General features: G+C 42.6%; 3 protein-coding genes across 5 annotated transcripts in view; 1 reads left to right on the forward strand and 2 right to left on the reverse strand.

Moving 5' to 3' along the window:
• The window catches only part of ttc7a (tetratricopeptide repeat domain 7A), a 53,662-nt gene extending 48,504 nt beyond the window's left edge, over nt 1-5,158 (reverse strand). Inside the window, exons 1-3 of the mRNA XM_047603241.1 lie at nt 5,007-5,158; nt 3,828-4,014; nt 23-186 (exon numbers count right to left, since the gene is read on the reverse strand). Coding sequence (XP_047459197.1) covers nt 23-186; nt 3,828-4,014; nt 5,007-5,063 — 408 coding nt within the window. The 5' untranslated portion in view covers nt 5,064-5,158. The remainder of the gene's footprint in view (nt 1-22; nt 187-3,827; nt 4,015-5,006) is intronic.
• mcfd2 (multiple coagulation factor deficiency 2, ER cargo receptor complex subunit) lies at nt 5,053-9,922 on the forward strand. Of its 3 annotated transcripts, none has more exons than XM_047603244.1 (4): nt 5,053-5,197; nt 6,361-6,567; nt 6,668-6,827; nt 8,505-9,922. In XM_047603244.1, the coding sequence occupies exons 2-4, from the start codon at nt 6,362-6,364 to the stop codon at nt 8,634-8,636; spliced, it is 498 nt and encodes a 165-aa protein (XP_047459200.1). In that variant the 5' UTR covers nt 5,053-5,197; nt 6,361; the 3' UTR covers nt 8,637-9,922. The 3 variants fall into 3 exon arrangements, with proteins under 3 accessions (XP_047459200.1, XP_047459199.1, XP_047459201.1); XM_047603243.1 differs by lacking the exon at nt 5,053-5,197 and adding an exon at nt 5,643-5,791; XM_047603245.1 differs by lacking the exon at nt 5,053-5,197 and adding an exon at nt 5,779-5,795.
• Nucleotides 9,923-10,071: 149 nt separating this feature from the next.
• Nucleotides 10,072-13,876, reverse strand: prop1 (PROP paired-like homeobox 1). Its single transcript, XM_047603242.1, has 3 exons — nt 13,681-13,876; nt 12,398-12,627; nt 10,072-10,711 (listed from the first exon to the last, which is right to left on the reverse strand). The coding sequence occupies exons 1-3, from the start codon at nt 13,772-13,774 to the stop codon at nt 10,319-10,321; spliced, it is 717 nt and encodes a 238-aa protein (XP_047459198.1). The 5' UTR covers nt 13,775-13,876; the 3' UTR covers nt 10,072-10,318.
• Between the last annotated feature and the right edge of the window lie 6,947 nt (nt 13,877-20,823).

Consider the following 20,823-nt stretch of genomic DNA (forward strand, 5'->3'; position numbering starts at 1 on the left):
GAAGGGAGAAGCTTTGACTGACTGTGAGACGGCCTCGGCTCAGGAGGGTGTTGAGGTGGGCTTTGGCCCGGCACAGTTTGGGCTGGTTCTGGTCCACCAGAGGCCTGGAGCTTCGTAACAGATCCATGTTTTCCAGCAGGCACTCCTCCAGCAGCGCCTCGGCCATCAGCAGCATCCCGTAATCATCTACACGGGTGGGATCGAAAAAACGTGAGCTGAGTAAGTCTGAGCCGGAGGTTAAGGGTCATTTGTTTCCGCGGCCAAAACAAACCTCCCTCAGTCCATTTAAAACAGCATTTCCCACCAGGCTCTGGGAGCACAGGGCAAATATACTCCAGTTTTTTATTTGAAGCCACAGTTTCCATTTCCCTCCCTCTTCCTTAAATAGCTTTAACATGTAACCATGTGATAAGCACCTCCACTGAAAGAAGACATTAAGGTTTACACGCAGCGGTAAATCAAACCTGTTCTGACGTTGAGCCGGTGTCCAGTAGTAAAGCTCAGATTCTCTGTGTAAACACGCGATTAAAGCTTTCCTGTTTAGCCATTTCATTCCCTGCGTGTGCATGAGGGAGAGAGAAGTGTTTATCCCCTGATACACTTGACATATTTACACTTTCGTTTTATCAGCACAGCCAAGGCTGAGCCTATCTATCTCTGAGGGGAATATGGGGGGTAAACATCGGGACATGTCTCGGACCACGGCCACAGTAACAGCTATTTAACGATTTCACACAATTCAAGAGGCGAGACTTTGGAAAGAGCCGGTGGTGCAATAAAGAAACTCAGAGGTCGCCGTGTTGAAATAAAAAATATTCTTGTTTCGGAGCACAAAGTTGATTTCGAGAGTGACCTCGCCCCTCACTTGTCGTCACATGTTAGCATACATTCCACTCACAGAGCTAACGTTTATAATTGTTTTTCTTTACACTAATTAACTGGCAGTGTTTGAACAGGAGATTTTAGTCCACGCCACCGGCAGAAAAGCAACGAGCTACAAGCCATTTTCAGCGGAATCAGATAATGTTTATCTAGAATCTGATACAGATCAAAGCTGAGGGAAGCCTCAACCTTCTGTGGTGCTCTTTGAATGTATCTGTGTCAATCACGTGTGGTGTTTTCGGAGTGTGAACGTAGCACATAACACTCAAGCTATGGCCACACAGCGAAGTGTTGCTCAAGCGCATCCATCTAAAAAGAAACAGAGAAGCAATTTGGGGATTTGGTAAAAAAAAAAAAAAAACTTTGAAAAACTTTACTTTTACCGTGACTTAGCATGTTAGCATATGTTAATACATGACATGCACAGATCAGGGGTTTGTTCGTCAGCAAAAGGTTCTGAGGCCTAATAGTTCTGTTAACAAGTGTTCTACTAAACCTAATAAGCGTAGATAGTCCAAAATATGTATATTATTTATTGACTTCTTTTATATTCTATTTTGCACCTACCTACCTAACTTTATGTCAATCTGTTGTGTACCTTAGCTTTTTTTATATTTATTGACTTCTTTATTTATTTATTTATTTTATCTCAGGTGTTTATGTTCTAGTTGAATGTTTAAATGATGCACCACAGGCTGCTGAGTAACAAACTTTCAGTCCTGTGTACATCAGATTCATCTTCAAAATTTAGAAAATGTTATTTCTCCCGGGCGTCAGTTTAAGGCACAAGTGAGCTGCATGACATGCAAGTAAAAAACACTTTTAAGGAAGAATATAAAGTATAGACACACACACACAACTATGCCGTAAACTATCCTGTAAATGTAAACTGTTCATGGAGGATGTAAACGTGGCTGTAAGAGCGAAGTAAAATGAAAAAAGTGCAGAAAATTGATGCATGAAGTGGACGGAGCGAGCCCCAATTCCATCCCCCACCCCAAAACCTATTTAATATATAGTCCCTGAGTATCAGAATCAGAATCAGAATCAGAAAAACTTTATTGATCGCTGGGGGAAATTAGTTTTCATTAGAGCAGCTCCTATTTCAAAGTGTACCAGTGTTCATCAGTGTAAAAGAAATATATAAAATACATATAAAATATGTACAAGTGTAAGTGAACATGTGTTAACAGCACTGAATATGGGATACTGCATAGCAGGAAATTACTGCACATGGTGGTCCAATATATATATATATATAAAGAAATAATTAGGTAATTAGGTAAATTAGATTAGATAGAGGAAGCATCACATATTAAACTGGTAAGAACAGATACTACATTTGATTTGAGGCAGAATTGACAATAAAACTGTCTTTGATTTGCAATTTCTTGTTTAAAATCCTGATGATCTGCAGCAGTGCTGCCGTATTCAAAATGTTTCTCCTTTTGTTTTTATATTAGTTCTTCAGGAATACTCTGTGAATTCGTCTTCACCCAACATGAAAGCAAAAGAATGAGATTTTAGAGCCGTATTTCTGCCCAGACTCTCATACTTGTATGAAAACGCAGAACTTACAGTACATCCTCATTTCACATCACCCTCTTGTGTGTGTGTTAGACAGATATGATGCATTTTGCTCAGACACACTAAATGGAAAAAGAAACTCCTTAAATATTCAATAGAAATACTTCCATCAGTGAATAGAATTGCCTATTAAAACTATTTTAAGTGTTAAACTTAATCACCTCCGGGTCAGTAAATCCCCCAAATTCCCAGAAAAATACACCAGTGTGGTCTCAGATGTCACCTGGCCTCATTATTAAGATCACTGAACAGTAACGTCCTGGATCCGCTTTCAATAACAATACTCGCTCTGTGAGTGTCAGCGACTTCGAGTCAGACTCTTCAGTCACTGTGACACGAAGCGAAACACAACAAGAACGTGACAGAACAGCTGCCATCCCCTTTCTTCCTCCGCCTCTGATCTTAAACTCCCCTGGTGCACCCTCTCTGCCGGATCAGCTAATGCGAACCACGCGTGCTCGCAGTAATACCACATTAATTTAACACCTGAACGCACGTGCAGGCGGCGAGAAACCCCTGGGCTACGTTTTCAGCCAGCTGTGAGCACAGTAAGTGCAGACTGTAACAGCCAGGTCACCTGAACCCGTATTTACTCTACCAAGGCACGGCGAGGCGGAGGCAGGTGCAGGTGCATTAGTGGCCCGCTACAGTGACGCTTTATGGGGCACCGCGTGATAAGTGTGTTTGCATTTCTTTGAGCACACGTACAGTGTGGAGAGATTTCAAGGGTAAAGGCAGGCGGTTAATGGTTCATTGGAAAAATCTTGTTTTGCATAAACTGCTGTCAGTCCAGAGACAGGCACCGTCCTGCATGTGGAAGGTCATGTATACAGTCCTTTAATGTGTTTGCTGTAAATTTGCAGGGAGTGAAGTTGACTTGGAGCCTGGTCTGGTCTGACCCACTGAATTGTAAACAACTTCTAATCATTTATATTGTTGTTTTTTGTGGAATAGATCTCTTGAGAAAACCTTTTTTACTACAGCGAGACACTCGGTCTTGTCTTGTCTAGAGTCTAATGTCCAACTACATAAAGAAATCAATCTTTAGCAAATATTTTACTTTTACTTTGTCTTTCCACAAATCAGTCTGACTAAATCTGATTGCTGGTGGACATTAAATCCTTTCTGCTCCAAATCAAATCATTTCAAAGCACTGTCAGCCTGAGTGATCTTTCTTTAAAGTGCCTTTATAAGAACTTCCTGGAAGTTAAAAGTAAAAACAAGTGCAATCTAAAGAACCTTTGTCATGAATCATGTGGACTTTAAACCTGATCATGGATCCATTTGTTTTACAGTGTGCAGATCTGTAAACAGTTGCCAGGAAGTGATAGGTAACAGTTCACCGCTCTTTTACTCACCGTCCTCGTGGAACCGCGCCGCCTGCATCTGCTCGATGATCGCGGGCATCTTGTCCCACTGACACTCGGCTCGGCAGCGCTCCAGCTCCGTTTCCAGCCGGAGCTGGGTGAAGGAGACCCGGGATGCCATCGGTGCTCTGTCCCGGTGGTGACTGTACTCCCCGGACACGATGGGAGTGACTGCAGACTGCCAGGGGAAATAAATGTGTAATCATGTAGCCGAGTGCGGAAGAGGGGTGGGGGTTATGACGGGCACAGAAAGTCATCAACAACAAAACTGAACGATAACATAATATAAAAACGGAAATACGGACTTTAATATCATTGTTTAATGTTATTATTACATTACTTCTGCAAAACTCTGAAATTGTATACCGCCAAATTGCATGAATTATGATGCATATTTAACGCAGTGGACACATCCCATACAAATAATATTGAAGTGAACCGAACTTCCAGAATTACGCATGCGTAATACTAGAAATTCTAATACATTAGTGGCTTCTGCCCGTGTCTTAGAATCGAGCGCAGCATTTTGAGCTGTGTGAAGCCAGGGCCATCTTCCCCTTAAGACCCACGTTGCTAATCTTTGTCCGTTAACACTTTAACTGGATCAGGTGGGGCTTAAGAAACAGCAGCGCACAGAAAGGGCTGCAAAGTGTGCAACTCAGCCGAGGCAGGGCTGCATGCATGCATATGAGGGATCCATACATGGTGCTGCTCCCTGCAGTTAATGGCGTTCATTTAATAAATGACTTCATTGAAAAAAAAAAAAAAGTAATTGCTTGGCTTGCTCCCTGATCTGGGTTCAGCAGCATTGGCAGGCTGGTGCTGGCTAACCTCCTGGCTCAGTTACAGAATAATACATCTGTCAGCCATTGCACCGTGACATGTAATTGCACTTTATCGAGCGCAGGGTTGTGTAAACCAGTATGTGCATTACACACATTTTTTTCCTCTCTTTTCTGCAAATTAACCATCGCGGTTTTAATGAGGGGAAACTGTGTACGGGGAAAGAGGAGGGGGGGGAAACTCACAGGAACCCACCAACAGTTGAGGAACAATCAACATTTGTCCATTAAGCACAGCACAGGGTGTACAACGGGGAAGGGACAAGGGTCACTCACAACTGAGAGACTCTATCAGCTACTTTATGACATTCAAAAAAAAAAAAAAAACCTCAAGCCTCCTGAACAGAGATTTTGCGGCGTCATTTTCTCTCTGGAAAGTTGACATTTGCTTGTCAGTGACGACGCGTGTCCAAAGATCTCCACAGTGGACGTCCACCGCACAAACAGCGTGTCCCTGAGCTGCAACAAGCAGTGCGCGTAAACCTGACAGCTGAGCGTGACTTCACTCGTCCTGCTGACGTAAGCAAGAGTCACCTCAGAGGATTTATCTCTGATAAGATAAGTCGCGACGATAAGCACTTGTTTTCTCGTGTAAAACAAACACGTTTTTAAAGAAAAAATATATATTTAGTCAAGCGACCTATACGATAGCTTGTGTCAGTAATATCTAATTTACTCATAATAAGACCTTGCGTATTAACGTGATTTCACCTGGCGTACGAACCCGGAAGTATATTTTGTTCAATATTTAACTACGTTTTTTAACACTATTTTCTCTCTCTCTCGTAATTTTAATATACCTTTCATCATTATTCTATATATTCTATATTCATGACAATATTTTAATCATTCCTATAGAAGCTCAAGGTTTTAATAAAAAAAAAAAGGCAGCGAAGTTTCAGTCGGCGTGGGTTTGTTTTTCCTGGGGTGAACCATCTCGCTCCGGCTGTTTACTCTTTGATAACTTCAACCAATCAGAATGAGCTGTCGTGTCCAAGCGGGGCTACGGGAAGCCGCTGGGTCCAGAAAGGCTCTGACAGATCATCACTGCCAGCCAAGTAGTAAAACAACGCAACTGTTCTCGCAGTCAGGTGAAGAGACGATTCGTTTAAAGTAGGTATTAAACAACTGCGTATATTTATTTTTTCGTACTAAACAGCGGCAGTTCTTGCAGTAGTCCACGCGTTAAGCGGGCGCTGCCACTTAAATGTGGAAATGAAGCTTCGCGTTAGCAAATCTCAGAACCGCTATTCAGCTAATGCATGTTTGTGTTCATTAATGTCGTTTAACGGAACTTCTGAGTTTACGATAATCTGATATTTGCGCAGTAACGGTGTCGCTATTTGCACAGTTGGGACTATTTGCTTGTGGTGGGTTTGGAAAAATAAATCTCTGAATGTCACACGAGACTAACATATGGTGCATATTTACATTTTGTTTTTAGCTTCTTTGTTGTTTTTAAGTGGATGGAGCGTCTATAAATAGGATGCAACTATAAAATCATTTAAAGATAAGCTGTATTTTCCTTTTCTCACTCTGATTTATGAATGCAAATAGTGAGGAAATAGAGAATCAGAAAATGTATGAACAAGATATATAAAATGTTATATCCACTATATTTTTTGCAGAATACAGTATATTAACTTGCTGTCTGTCTGTTTCTCTATGTGCATTTCCTGCAGAATGAGGAGCAGCAGGTGTAGTGTGCAGTGGGGGGGTCTGCTCCTCCTTCTCTCCTGCTATCTCCTGTACGTCCACTGTCAGGTGGATCCACACCACCACCCCCAGCAGCATCAGCAGCAGCAGCAGCAGACGCCACCGGCCGTGGAAAGCGGCGCTCACATCACCGGCCACGGTCGCCTGGACAGAAACATGGTGCAAGACAAAGAGTGAGCGACACCTGTTTTAAACAATGCCTGACGCCAGCGTCCCCACCCTGTGTAACCAGAGCCTTTTGTTTTTGTTTTTTTTTCATTCCACTGCCGGCAGCCACATCATGGAGCATTTGGAGGGAGTGATCGACAAACCAGAGAAAGACATGACGCCCCAGGAGCTGCAGCTGCACTATTTCAAGATGCACGATTACGACGGGAACAACTTGCTGGACGGGCTGGAGCTGGCCACAGCAATCACACATGTGCACAAGGAGGTGGGTGCATGCACTCACCTGTCAGTCCGCGCTACAACGTTATTCTTTCATGCAACACTGGTGATAAAATAACCTGGAGCTCCACATCTCATTCACACTGCAGTTATTCTTCGAGATGACTGATGGAGACTTTAGATCCTCTGGGCAACCAGGGTGAGATGGAGATGGGGGAAACGGAATTTTAGTCATTTTTGACTCTTTCATTCAGAAACAAACACATCAGCACTATTATAAATGCTCATCTGAAACCTCGGTAACAAGGGCATTTTAAAATATTATCTCCTAATAGCTGTTAACGAAGTAAATAGTAAAGAAGGCAAAATAAACAAATGAAATCATTCAGTATGAGTTCACTATGGGCGTTTCTGTCATTAATGAATTGAGTGGTTAATTATTGACGCGATCACGTTGATGTGTGTGGAGTTAAGTTACAGTTTTCATACAGTATTTCCTCTTATTAATAATAATAATAATAATGATGATAATAATGACAGTAATGGCCGACGTCTTTATTGACCTGTATTACCAAAGATCTTTCTGGCTCTGCTTCAAACTGAAAAATAAAAATGTATTTCTGCCACGACTTCATCTGCTACCAAGGTGCACGGAGGAGGAGGAGGAGGAGGAGGAGGAGGAGGAGGAACTGTAGAAAGATCAATACTAAACTATCACATTTAGCAAATGGAACAACTTTTAGACTGATGCATTTCAGCTCATGTTCTCCATCAGGGCGTCAGGAAACACGCCAGAAAGGGCAGTTTAAATAATAATAATAATAAAAAGTGTCATTTTAAATAGAAACAACCAGTCTTAAAAACCATCTCTTTAATCTGTCTTTTATGTCATAGTCTTATAGCTATTTTATTCTATTTTACAGTTTTATTTTCTCACATTTTTATTTACATACTTGTTTTTTGTTATTCTTATTTTTTTTTTTTTTTTTTATTAATTTTGAGCATTTCTGTGATTTATTCTATATTTTTAATTTTCTTATATCTTATTGTTTTTATATTTGATCAATTTTATATTTTTATTTATTTATTCTTATTTATGTATTTTTTATATTTTATTATTTTAACTTATTTTTTTTTGCAGTGTGCATTAGACTCCATGTCCTTTGTTGTGCTTGTTTGTTTTCACCTTTTTTATTTTTATGTTTTTGTCAAATCGAAATGTGAAGCACTTTGAATGGCATTAACTTTTCCTGAAAGGTGCCATATAAATATCAGGCCCAACCACTGGTGGCTTCAAACAGCACAGCAGTGAAATCAGAGCGGTTTTTAAGAGTTGAGTTATAATCTGAGATTTGTGCAAGTCTTAAAAAGTGACTAACATCAGGGTTGAGATAAACAAATAAATAACTGCGAGTCTTTTTCCAAAATATGTACCATTTCCCCAGGTCCTCGTGTCGCTGAGCACATGCACCAAACAGCTGTTAGTTGCGTGTGAGTCAGCAGATGTTATAATGTTCAACTTCCCCCCAAATGATTATTACTTCAGTCAATAAACTGAGATCAGATCTCGAGTGCCGGCTGGGGACGCATTTTAATACCAGATGTGACAACAGATACGTAAAACTGGCCACACGTGAACAGACTGTCCAGGATCGTCTGAAACTAATATTTCTATTATTATTATTATTGAATCCTCCTCATTTTGCTGTTGTTTCTCCCCCAGGAGGGAGGAGAGAACAGCCAGCCAATGAAAGAGGAGGACCTGATCGCTCTCATCGATGACGTCCTGAAGGACGACGACAAAAACAACGACGGTTACATAGACTACGCCGAGTTCGCCAAGTCTCTCGAGTAGAGCGTCTCCCTGCGTCTTCAACGGAATCTGCACAGGAAGCGACCGGGGGCCACGGCGGGAGAGCGGGGACGCGGAGCCAAACCCAGACTCAGCCTTCGCTTTCTCACTCACAGCCAATAAAATCTAGGAGATTATGAAGCAATGGGGGGAAAAATATGAAATATAATAAGCAACAAAAGGGGTGGAACTGAAGCGCTCGCACGGGCCTTTTATTTCCTCTGCTTTTGTGGATTCCTTGAAATCGTGACTTTTTTTTTTTTTATGATAGTCAGTTCATCCCAGTTACTAAAATATATATATTTTTTATTATTTCTCCCCAACATTGTTGCAGTTCAGTTCTCACATGCAGAACACGCTGGAGCACAATCCTTTTTTTTGTTTTGTTTTCTAGCTCTACCTCCCACACACACTTCAGTGGTGGACGCTCAGTCTGGAGTCGCTCTGTTCCCGACAAAATCCCGTTTAAAACACAAACAGGTGTCATAGGTTAGTTAAGGCATTTGAGGAGATTCATACTTCAGATAATTAGTTGTAGGACTATCCAGTTGCATGCAAAGTTAGTTTTGAAATGAGCCCTGTAATGAAATCATAGGTGGTGTAGGAGGAGAAACCTTTAACCCACAGAAACTCCTCATTTACCGTTAATCAGCACACGTTCGCTGCTTTAAAACTAGAGGACCAAACCGTTTCCTTCTGTGAATCCATTTCATTCTCTGTCTGTGAGGACGAGGAGACGAACAGACAGCAGAAAGTGGCCTTGACTCGACGGGTTGAGAGGCGTTGAAGTCTGCAGGTGCTCCTCAGGACCATTAGATCCACGGCGAGAGCCGACCATCGTTCTCCTCCGCTGGAGGAGGCTCGACGCGAATCATCCCAGAGTGAATGTAAAGCAGCGCCGCTGCCGATTCTTTTATCACTGGAGTTTATAGACTCAACTGAAAGCCGCGTTTTTTCATGTCGAAAGCTGATTCTGTTTCACGGGTTTTCCAGTAGAGCACATAAACACGACGCGTGTTTGCTTCGGATATTAGCTGCCTTTAAAACACACGGAGACGCGGGGACACTTGATGTCAGATCCCGTTTTTTTTAGTTTTTTTTTTTTTTTAATCCATCCGCCGTCTAATTTCTCACACGGAGGAGTTCTATATATTTTTTGCCATTCAGTGTTGATTCTTCAGCTGATTCATGTTGATGAATGCGAGTATTTAAAAAAAAAAAAAGAAGAAGAAGAAGCAACGACGTTGTCTCTGGAATGTGAACTATTAAAAAAAAAAGGGTAATTGAAAGACGTGTGTGTGGTTGATGGTGTCTTCAGGAGAAGCTTGGGTTTGGGACAGAGGTTCTGCACAGACGTGTCTCTGGTTGTGAATGAGGCAGTTTTATTTAAGAAGCACAGCTGTAAAATAACAGAAGTCGACTGAAACGTTTTACAAACAGAGTGAGAAGAGCATAAAAAAGTAGAAAATGAGAGACAACGTAAAAGGAAGTAATACAGGGAATAAAAATATGTTCAATATGTTGCAAATCAATCAAATCATTACACTGATTTATGACATTTGAGCCCCTGTAAATATGGGACTGAACCCCCTCAACTTATTTTAATACACGAACCTTGAACCAGCTACACTTTAACCTGCAGTGACTAAATGTGTGAAGACGTGTCGGGTGTCTCCGGTTCCTCCCTAGCTCCAGTGGGACACGGGGTCCAGAGGCTGCATGGAGGCCAGCGAGAACATGGGCGAGGCCAGGTTTCCCCTCAGGGGGCCGTACCAGTCGTCGTGCTGCCTCTGGGACGCCGGCTGCGTCGGGACGCTGCCGCAGGGGAACTGGGCGACGGGGCCCGGGTGGCGGGAGTACGCCCCGGCGGGCGGCGGCGGCGGCGGCGGCAGCATGGAGGAGAGGCGGGGGATGTGGGCCAGGGGCTGGGCGCTGTAGTACTGCCGGGCCACGCCGGACGCCTGGACGTGGACGCCCCCCAGCAGCGCCCTGTGGCCCTGCATCACCCCCACGGACAGGACCTTCTGGGAGGCCCGCTCCTGCTTCCGCTGCTTGGCCCTTCTGTTCTGAAACCACACCTGTTCAACAAAAGGAAACGTGTGGTTCTTGCTATTTCAAGTTTAGTTTTAGACTCCAGAATAAAAAATAAATAAATAACAATTTCATCTTGAGAAGCAAAACCTAATAATGCAAGATGACCTTAAATACATGAAACAAGAAACTGGAAATAATAGAAAACGCAGACATTATTTAATTATGTATAATATCTAAACTTTTTTTTTGGCTTGTTGAGGGAATGTGGAGCCATAAATAAGTGTAACTAACCAGTAAAGTCCTACTGATTTAGTACGGAAGAGTATTATGGCCCAGGAGAGGAGGTAGATTTTATTTCTCATCATGCACTTTGAGCAAAAAGTTGTAAAAAGCTAAGTCACCTCACGTTCACCATGAGTACAGGTGCTACAGCCGGTTTGTACGTTTTCACAACATTTTGACTTTATTCTCTACATTGCACTTTTTTTCTCAAAGTACATGATGGAAAAAATCTACTTCCTCTCATTTTTTTCTCATGAGTGGCCCAAATACTCTTCTGTAAAATTTTAACCGGCATTAAAAAAATACTGTCTCATCATCGACTTTTCTTTATTTGTTTGCAAAACTAAGGCAGCATTTTCAACCTATGGCAGCCACAATGTGACAATATTAAATGCATCACTCCTGAAATTGTATTTTTATAACTGTTTTTTCCTTTTTGGATTTAATGCAACAACAGGGAAACACAGACACTAACAATGTTCAATATGTTCAACTCTGAACTGTTTAGCCTCAGTGAGTGGATCTAGACCATGTACTGATACGAATGATTTTGTGCCTATATTAGACACATTTATATACTATACGTATAATAATATATACACACTACCTGTCAAAAGTTTTAAAACACTCCAATATTTCTTTCTTTTTTTATTGAAATGTAGCAGTTTAATGTCTCATTTTACTCTGAAATTAAAGCAAAGACCAAAATAACAACTAAAGTTAAAAAAACAAAACAAATATATAACCCAAAATCTATTCTATAAACTTCAGACTCATCACAGTATCATCTTTGTCTGATTTAACATGTTGTGACATTCTTTCTTTCTAAAATGGAAGTTAAATATTTTATGTGTGTCTCTTGTAGGGAGCTTTGCTTTCCCTCTTCTGTTCAGTTCATCACAAACCAGCTCCATGGGGTTAAAGTCTAGAGACTGGGCCATGGAGACATGGTCCACTCCATGTTCTCAAGCTTCCCATCTAGTTTTTATCCTGAGGTAGTTCTGGTAGAGCTCAGACTAAAGTTCTGGGTCATTATCTTGATGCAGGATGAAGCTCTGACCAACTATACCAGAGGATACTGATGCTGATCTAAAACTTTTGAACGGTCGTGTATTATTCTGTGCCTAAACTTTCCAATTTTAGTATTTTTCTAGTATTTAACTCATTAATGTCTTTCTAATTTCTCTGGACAGGTCTCTGGTCTATCTCAGGGCTACAGACAGAGACACAGACGACCATTCACACTCACACCTATGGTCAGTTTAGCCTAAGTAGCAGGTCTTTGGAGGGTGGGAGGAAGTAAACTCCACCCAGAAGTTTCCTCGACTCACCTGAACCTGAACCCGAACCCGTGCTGTAATCTTCCCGTGCAAATGGAAAATAAACTCAGTTCTGTAATAATAACCATTAAAAAGCTAAAAGCTGGTGTAAAGTGAGCACCGTCCCACCTGTATCCGGGCCTCGTTGAGCTTAGTGACGCGGGCCAGCTCCTCCCGGTAGTAGATGTCTGGGTACTGGTTCTGCCCGAAGGCCACCTCCAGCTGCTCCAGCTGCTTGTGGCTGAAGGTGGTGCGGTGGCGTCTCCTGGCTGGGGAGGGGTAGGCCCTGCTGCGCCTGCTGAGCCCCACGGCCACGGAGGCCTCGTACAACGCCCCCTTCCTCACCGACTCCCCTATATCTGTTTTCAGGATGTATTAAAAAAAAAGAGGGAAAGGTGTAGAGGCCTTCACTTCAATGACCTTCACTTTCTAGGAGACAATTCTCCAGCTCCTGTTTCTTGAATCCTTTGCAGTGATTTGTTAAAAGCGCAATCCACCGATGGCCGTTTGAGAAAAGGAGGGATTACACCGACCTCTGGTTCCCACTGGCCGCGGGGCAACCTGAGAGCCGGGGAGCTTTAGCGGCCAAACACAAGCTCGTGAGAAAGAGATACCAGAAACTGGGGGATTTGGCCGAGATTATTCCCACAATCGCTGACAAAGTGACCAATCTGACCAAATGGTGGACTGAGCTGATCCCGTCTGTTCACGCCGTCGCCGCTGATAATTTTATCAGCAAACACTGGAACTTGAGGTTTTTCTTTATTGTTATTGAACTAGTTGAAAATACGGAGCCTCCTAAGGGATATAAATAAATAAAAAGACAAGATCTTGCAAAAATTCATCTTTTTTATACTAATATCGATGTTTTTCCAGGTTATTCATGCTCAGAATGAAAACAAATGAAGTACGATAAACTTTTGTAATTTGCTATTATTTTGAAAAATATTTTTAAATGACTCCCACTAATAATGAACCCGTGTCTACTGTCAAGCACTGTTTTAATGTCTTTGTATTTTAGGTCCAGCTCAAAATAAGACTCAATAAATATTTTGTTTTTGCTCTGAGCGTTAATGACCTGGAAGAACATTGCTACTATGACATTGCAAAAGTTATTTTGTCGCTTCAGGGGCTCCGTATAAAAAGTACCAAGGTTTGAATATACAGATAATTTCTTCTTCTACAACACACATCTCCATTTAATTGATTGACAAGAGTCCAACGCAGCAAATAAATACAGTAAGTTAAAGCATTAATTTATAACTGAAGCATAATTATTATACATTTGATAGTTGTTGCACGTTAAACTCCATCACTGGTGGAAAACATGTATATGAACAGATGAATAAAGACGTTCACGGTGTAACTTAGTCGCACGGATCCCAACTTATTCCTGGTTCCCACTCACTCACCTGCGCTGGAGCTGACCGTGGCCATGTCAGAGTAAACCTCTGTGCAGTCCTGGTGGTTCCCCGCTCTGTCACCTGCGACCTTTACCTGGGCCATCGCTGCAGCTCTGATCCTCCCACACAGACGCACTCAGCTACACACAGAGACACATGTCCCACCCATTGGGAGTCTCTTCACCCTGTTACCTGGACAGCACCTGAAGTTTCACGTGGTCTATCTGCTTTATGACAAAGGATTTTTGGACCAACAGTGTAAAGGTGTTTTTTTTGGTGAACACATTTAGAAGATTTTCAACTTTGGGGACATTATTTAAATGTTTTCTTCTTTTTTTTTATGTAAAAATGAAAGAAAAAACAGTTTATTTATCAATAGCAGCTTTTAAAATGTTTTATCTGCAGGATTTACTTTAGGTGAGGTTTGTCTATCGCAGTTAATTAATAGTTTTCTACAGTTTGTTGTTTGTTTGTTTTTTGAATTAATGTTCTACAACTTTACTGACAGAATATGTGGATTTTTTTGTGGATAAGGTTTTTCTGAATAAATATATTTTGTAAATTAATGTTTGACATTTTACTAAATTAGTTTTTGACACTTTAACTGAAGTTTTTTATTCTGAATATTTATTATTTTACTGACACTTTAATTGAACTTTTTTTAAATTAATATTTGGCACTTTGCTAAATACATTTATGACGCTTTTATTAATATAAGATCATATTTGACACATTGTGTCTTTATGTGACATTTTTATTATTATATATTTGGCACTTTCACTGAAAAGTATTTGATATTTTGCTGAATGTTTTAATAAATATATTTTTCATAAATTAGCATTTATCATTTTCATCAACTCAATATTGAGTTATTTTACTGATTTTTTTACACAATTTTTAACTAATATTTGGCAATTCACTAGATGAATGTGTGACACTTTTTTTAAAAAAAATATTTGTCATTATACTAAATACATTTTTGACAATTATCGATTTGTTTTTTTAATTAATGTTTGACATATATACAATTTTTGGCATTTGACTAAATGTTTTTTATTATTTCGACACTTTTACTGAATAAATATATGTTTCTTAAATTAATGTTTGGCATTTTTTTTCGACTGATATTTTTGTTATTTTACTGATATATTCATCACTTTACTAAATACATTTTTGACACTTATATTAAATACTAAATTATTTTTTTACACTATTTTGACTGATGTTTTAATTATTAACATGTGGCATTTTATTACCTGAACATGAGCTAATTTTTATCACATTTATAACATATTTTACTTAAATATTTTCACTCTAGTAGCAGCACTCTTTTTAATTGGTGTCTGTCTGCTGCACTAACCCATGTGACCACCAGGCGGCACCGTTACGTCAGACACTGAAAAACTCGGCCACAAAACCAGTGCAATGTTTTCTTTCATTTGTCTTGCAATGAAGTGTGTGGTGGTGGTGGTAGGGGGGTTAGTGGAGTAGAGTGTGGAGACCACACAAGTGAGTCCACTTCCATCTCTTTTACTTTGCTGTGCTCTGGACTGACAGTTCCCCCCCCCTCCACCCCCACCGTGTGCTGGATTACCTCCTCTGAACTCCCGTGTATCCTCACAGGAACCCAGCTGCTATCAGCAGTTCCCACAGTGCTAAGCTCATTCCAGGGCCGGCGTGTGGAGGAATGGCCATCTCACACGGCGCATGATACCAGGAAACCCGCTAATGCCCCAGTCAGCACTGAGTCATGATAGGGCAGCGGGGAAGGCAGCAGACATAGCTGGAGAGCGGCAGCAGCTGGCTTCTTTATCAGGCCTCCAGCGAGACGGTAATCCATCGCGTACTATATTTGTTGAACAATGTTATTGAGTGTGTACATGTCCGTAAAGTCTTTTGTTGCACATGTCGAGGCCGTGCCGCTTATGCAAGGAGGTTAGGCCATGTGACCCGGGTTCGTACGCGGCTACGCTAGCATGTTTAAGGATCCTAGGATGTAAAAGCAGGATCCTGTATTTATTCTGAATTCTCAGCAGCAGCAGCAACAACAACAACAACAACAAGCCGGGAGGCCCGAACTAACTTTACTGTACTGCAGAGTAAGCCTTGTTCTGGGCTCGTCTGTGCGCCGGCGTCTAATTTGATTTCTTGTGACACGCCGTCTGCGAGGGCCAAGTCCTGAGCGAGCGCCCATCCTGCCTGTATTGTGTGTGTGTGTGTGTGTGTTTTGGTGCGACGGCGGCTGCCAAGTCCTCTACAGATCCCATATTCTGCTCACACGTTTCCTGTCCCAGACAGCGACCCCTCAGCCGCCCCCCGCCCTCCGAGGCGAAACACTCAGCCTCGTCTCGCGCGTTCCGCCTCTACCGCCGCTGATAAACACGACTCCGTCCGCTCTTAAAATACAACCTCAGTTTGAATCCAAACATTTCAAAGTTACCCGTCGGAGCAAAGCGACTGCCGAGTGGGTTGAAGTTTTTATATCTCTTCAATCAATACCATATTTTATGGAGACTCCAGACTTCCTGTCTCACAGAGGACGTTACCATATGTCCTCTGCTTCGAGCCAGATGCGGGACTTTAGGTATTTGGGCGCAAAGAAGAGAAGCTGAAGCGAAGATGATCTCCTCCTAATTTCAGTCGTCAGTGACGATGCAAACCTTTGACCTGTTCAATGCCGCACTAAAAGAAACATCATTCGCCCGTTTCCTGTTAGCCTGTGAGCTTTTTTTTTTTACTTTTTCGCCGTGTCCCTCGTGTCGTCTCGGCGCTGATCTAATATTTTCTTGTGCGTCGTAATTCAATCTGCGTGACAGTCGCTAAAAAGTCGCTGCTGCAGATACGCGGCCCCCGAAGGTCGCACATGAACACGCTCACACAACCCCTGCGTCTCTTACAGTGTAAGGAAATAACATGCAAGTCATTTTATACTGGGTGCTCAGTTTCTGGCGTCTCTCACACACACACACAGACACACACACACTATTACACACACACACTCTTACACACACACACACACACACACACACACACACACACACACACACACACTATTACACACACACACACGCGTAGTGTCCACAGGCCTCTGTGTGGCTGTGGCTGTGTCCAGTATGGACACATAGAGGAAATTCTTCCCTTCCAATTTCCCGGGACTGAACTGGGAGTGACCTGGTTGGCAGACACACAGCCCCGATGGAAGGAATGTAACTCAACTCCCCCCACCCCCCCCCCCCCCACCCCCCCAACCTCACCCCCCCACCCCCACCCCATCTCACCCTCTACAGCCCCCCCCCCCATCCATCCAGCAGTGTGCCGGGCCCAGCTGTGTGTGTGAGAGGAGGACGGACAGAGAACAGAGAAACATACAATAGTGTAAGGTGAGAGGGACGCGCTTTATCTTCGTCATATTTCCGTGCGTATTAATCTTTGAGGAGTCTGGTGTGTGTGTGTGTGTGTGTGTGTGTGTGTTCACTGTTTAAAAGATTCATCTCTGACATCAGGTATCCGGACGGCACGGAGGCGCAAACACACACAGTGTAATATCACGTTATTCCGGTAAAGAAGGAATCAGAGCAGGAGTCACGTTCGATCTGGAACAAGAGCAAAAACAGCTAACGGGCCTAAAGTAACACAACAAAACACTCATCGGAGAACGGACATGTGTCTTCTGAGGGCGTCCTGTGGTGTCTGGCTACACAGTGTTGGGGGCCTTTGGGTGGAGGGGAGGGGGCTTCTGTGGATCCTCCTACAGACACTTGGTCTGTTTGGGATCTAGTGAATTCGGAGGCCAGGTCGACACCTTGAGCTGCTTTTTTTTAGTTGTTCCTAAAACATTTTTGTGTGTGTCTGTGTTAGCGTCTGCATCCTGCTCTGGGGTGGGGGTGGGGGGGTCTAAGGTGGGTGCTACATGTCTAAGTAACGTCCACACGGATGAACGCCAAAAAGTTTCCCAGCAGAACGCTGACAGTGGTCGTTATGTTATGGCTGATTGGTGCGTGTGTCATCGCTACCTGTCATCCAACACATTACGAATGCGGCAGAAGTGCTGTAAAGTAATAACAATACAGAGTTTATCTGATTACGAGATTTATTAGACACAAACTTGGCGTTTCACTTTTGCACCTCTGGCAAAGTTTACAGCCTTTTGTCTCCCAAGAACTTTTTAAAACTTTAAAGCTTCTCAGCTTGAATTGTCTTTCTTTACCCATTTAAATTCTCATTTAAACGGATTTGCAGATTGTTAAACGTGGTCAGCACACACACACACACGGTTTTGCTCGAGCAAATTACGGCTGTTGCCTTTACAACCCGAACCGTTTCGGTCATTAGTCTGTCTCTCTGACTCCTTGGCCGGGAGCTGCAGGAGAAAGTGGGAACCTGTGCACTATGACTCGGCAGATGGAGCGGTATGCGGAGCGCTGTCCTCTCATGTGACTGCAGAAGTACTCTGTGTTCGATATTTGACTCACGTAGGACGTCATATTATCCAGCGCGCTGGGAGTCTCATCTGAGCTGCCCATTATATATATATATAAATATAAATATATAAATATAAAGCCAAGAAAGACATGTTTGACCTGGACAGGTTGTCCTACACACGGCTAAGATGTCCCATTCTTCACATATATATATATATATAACTTTAAAGTCCTCAGCTCAAATATTCTAAACCTGAAGTAGTTTTTTGACTGTAACTTTAAATGTTACTCAGCTCGCCCCCCCCCCCCCCGTCCATGTCTGTCACGCTTCCATGAGAATGTCAGCTATACTGCACAGTGATTGAGATAATGGTGGCGTGTGGCAGCCTGCCCTGCGTGAGGTTTTCGAGGTTCAGCTGTCTGGCAGGGAGGGCGGGTGGATTTGCAGAGCTGTTGTCTGGATGCCTTCTCCTGCGCCAGACTCCCTAGGTGGTGTCCTCTTACCCCACCCCACCCGCACCCCCACCCCCTCCACTGTCTTTTATCGGCTCCGCGGGTGTCCGGTCGTCCTCAAAGGCGCTCCCCGAAGTCAAGCAGGATTAAAACCAGCTCATATCAAAGTATCTGCCAAAAAAAAAAAAAAAAAAAAAAAATTAAAGGACACGTTGATTGATGGGACATATTCGCTGCGTTGGCCGTTCGCCAACGATTCGCTGCAGTTGCTGAACATTAGTGTGCAAGGGGAGGCCTTCATTTCATGTGAGCTAATTTTTTTCAATCTCATACAGTAAAAGATGCGTCTGCAGAAAAAGGGAGTTTGCAATAGCGATAGCAAACGATCTAAAAGGTCGAGGCACATAAAGCATTGGATCGGGCCATCGTCGGCGCAGAGCTGCCCCGTGAGCATCCGCGGCCATAGTTTCTTCGGGGTGTCCTGCACCATTGGCAGCAGTCAGACCGCTGTTGCCGGCTTTTCAGCTTATTCAGCTTGCGGTGGCAGAGGAAGTAATTGAGAGCTTAGAGAGAACCAGTGCACGAGAAGAAAGAGCGAACTGGGCGAAGAGTAAGTATAAAAAAAAAAAAAAAAAAAAAAAAGGAAAGTTCAGCGGGTCCGTCTTCGTCTGATCCGAAAACACTCGGATACACAAACATTTAAAGATCATAATAGAACAAGGGATGCCCAGTGCGTCGACTGGGAAGGTAGCGGAGGTGGATCACGTGGAGCTCAAAACTAAATCTTAGCTGCTAGTCAGGATGGCAGTTAACATGTGGTTGACGTAAAACACAATGGTGCATTGACAAGTGGCCAGTCTGAGATCTAGCCGTGCATGCAAAACTCTAGCAAGCTAAGCGGTTAGCCCTCCAGTTTATACGACTGAAGAATGGATGCAAACAGGAGTGCAGTGCAACCCAGTGCAGTGCAAGTCATTAGACTGAGGTTAGTGGGGATAAATGCGGTTATGCAAAGTGTGCAGCCCCGATTCATCTAGTATGAACTATAGATCATGGGTCTTAAACAGGGGGTCTGCAGAGATACTGCAGGGGTGTCGCAAAACCTTTGGTTGATTAGACATTTTTTTAAATATATTATATTATTTAAATTTCCCCCCAGAAATTAAGGCTAAAACAAAGGCTAAATACACATTAACATGAATCCAACATAGTTTAGTAAAGGGATAAATGGAGGGAGAAGACGTCATCTATCAGTCAGCACTTCACTCATTCATTCATCACTCAGTTGGGTGTGTTTATTTCATGTTTGGAATAAAAAACGAAACATTTGAACCTGTGTATTATTTGAATAGCTTAATATTGAATGCAAAATGCTAATAATAATGACGTACATTAAAAAATATCACTCGCCGAGTTTAATATAGAACATATATAGTAGACAGGGGGTTCCTACTTAATCTCTCCATCAGTTTATGTGTCCTCGGCCTGAAAAACGTGGAAGATCTTCAGACCAACCTGTCGCTAGCTCTTGCTAGCCTGCTAGCTAATAGCAGCTCTTGCAGTTTCTCGTTACTTTCTTCTCACGCAGGAGCGGACTAGTCTTTGCAATGTGTTTAAGTGGAACCTTTTTTTTCCCCATATAGTCAGGTCTTTTTTTTTTTGCTGGTTTATTTTTTATATCAGTTTGGTTTATCTGCACCTTGAAATAGTGCTCCAGCCCTGCTCTGACCCTCTTCAGCCTCCTCTAACCTTACTGCTCGTGGTGAACCGTAACCCCCGTAAGAAACGCGTTCTTAACACACATGTAGTTATATTTTGCCTCACACACACTCACATGCGCCCTCTCTCAACTCCGGACCAGAACTTGCACGCACACGGTTATGACCTGCAGTCCAGTATAGGGTTTCTACTGCTGTTGCAGTGCATATTGTAGTCTGGCCTGCAGACTATTCTTAGCAGCGCGCTGAATGAAAACATAAGGAGGAGAGCTGGAGGCTTTTTAAAGTAAAGCACACATAAGCTGCGTGTTTCAACAAATCATCATCTAATGCACCGAGGATGAAATACTTGAACGTTGTCGGAGTCTGTTTCTCTTCGTTTCTGTCAAAGGAACGAGAGCTCTGCAGTTTTTTGACTAAAGTCATTCCAGAAAGTCAGGGAGACGCTGCTCCGCTGCTGTAGGGATGAGATGACCAATGTGGACTTGAACATAGATGGGAATCATAAATCTGTTATGTAAACTTCTGCTGCATTTGTAAAGAGTTGGATGAAAGGTGGC

This window comes from Mugil cephalus, chromosome 13, assembly GCF_022458985.1.
Source record: "Mugil cephalus isolate CIBA_MC_2020 chromosome 13, CIBA_Mcephalus_1.1, whole genome shotgun sequence".
Taxonomy (NCBI): Eukaryota; Metazoa; Chordata; class Actinopteri; order Mugiliformes; family Mugilidae; genus Mugil; species Mugil cephalus.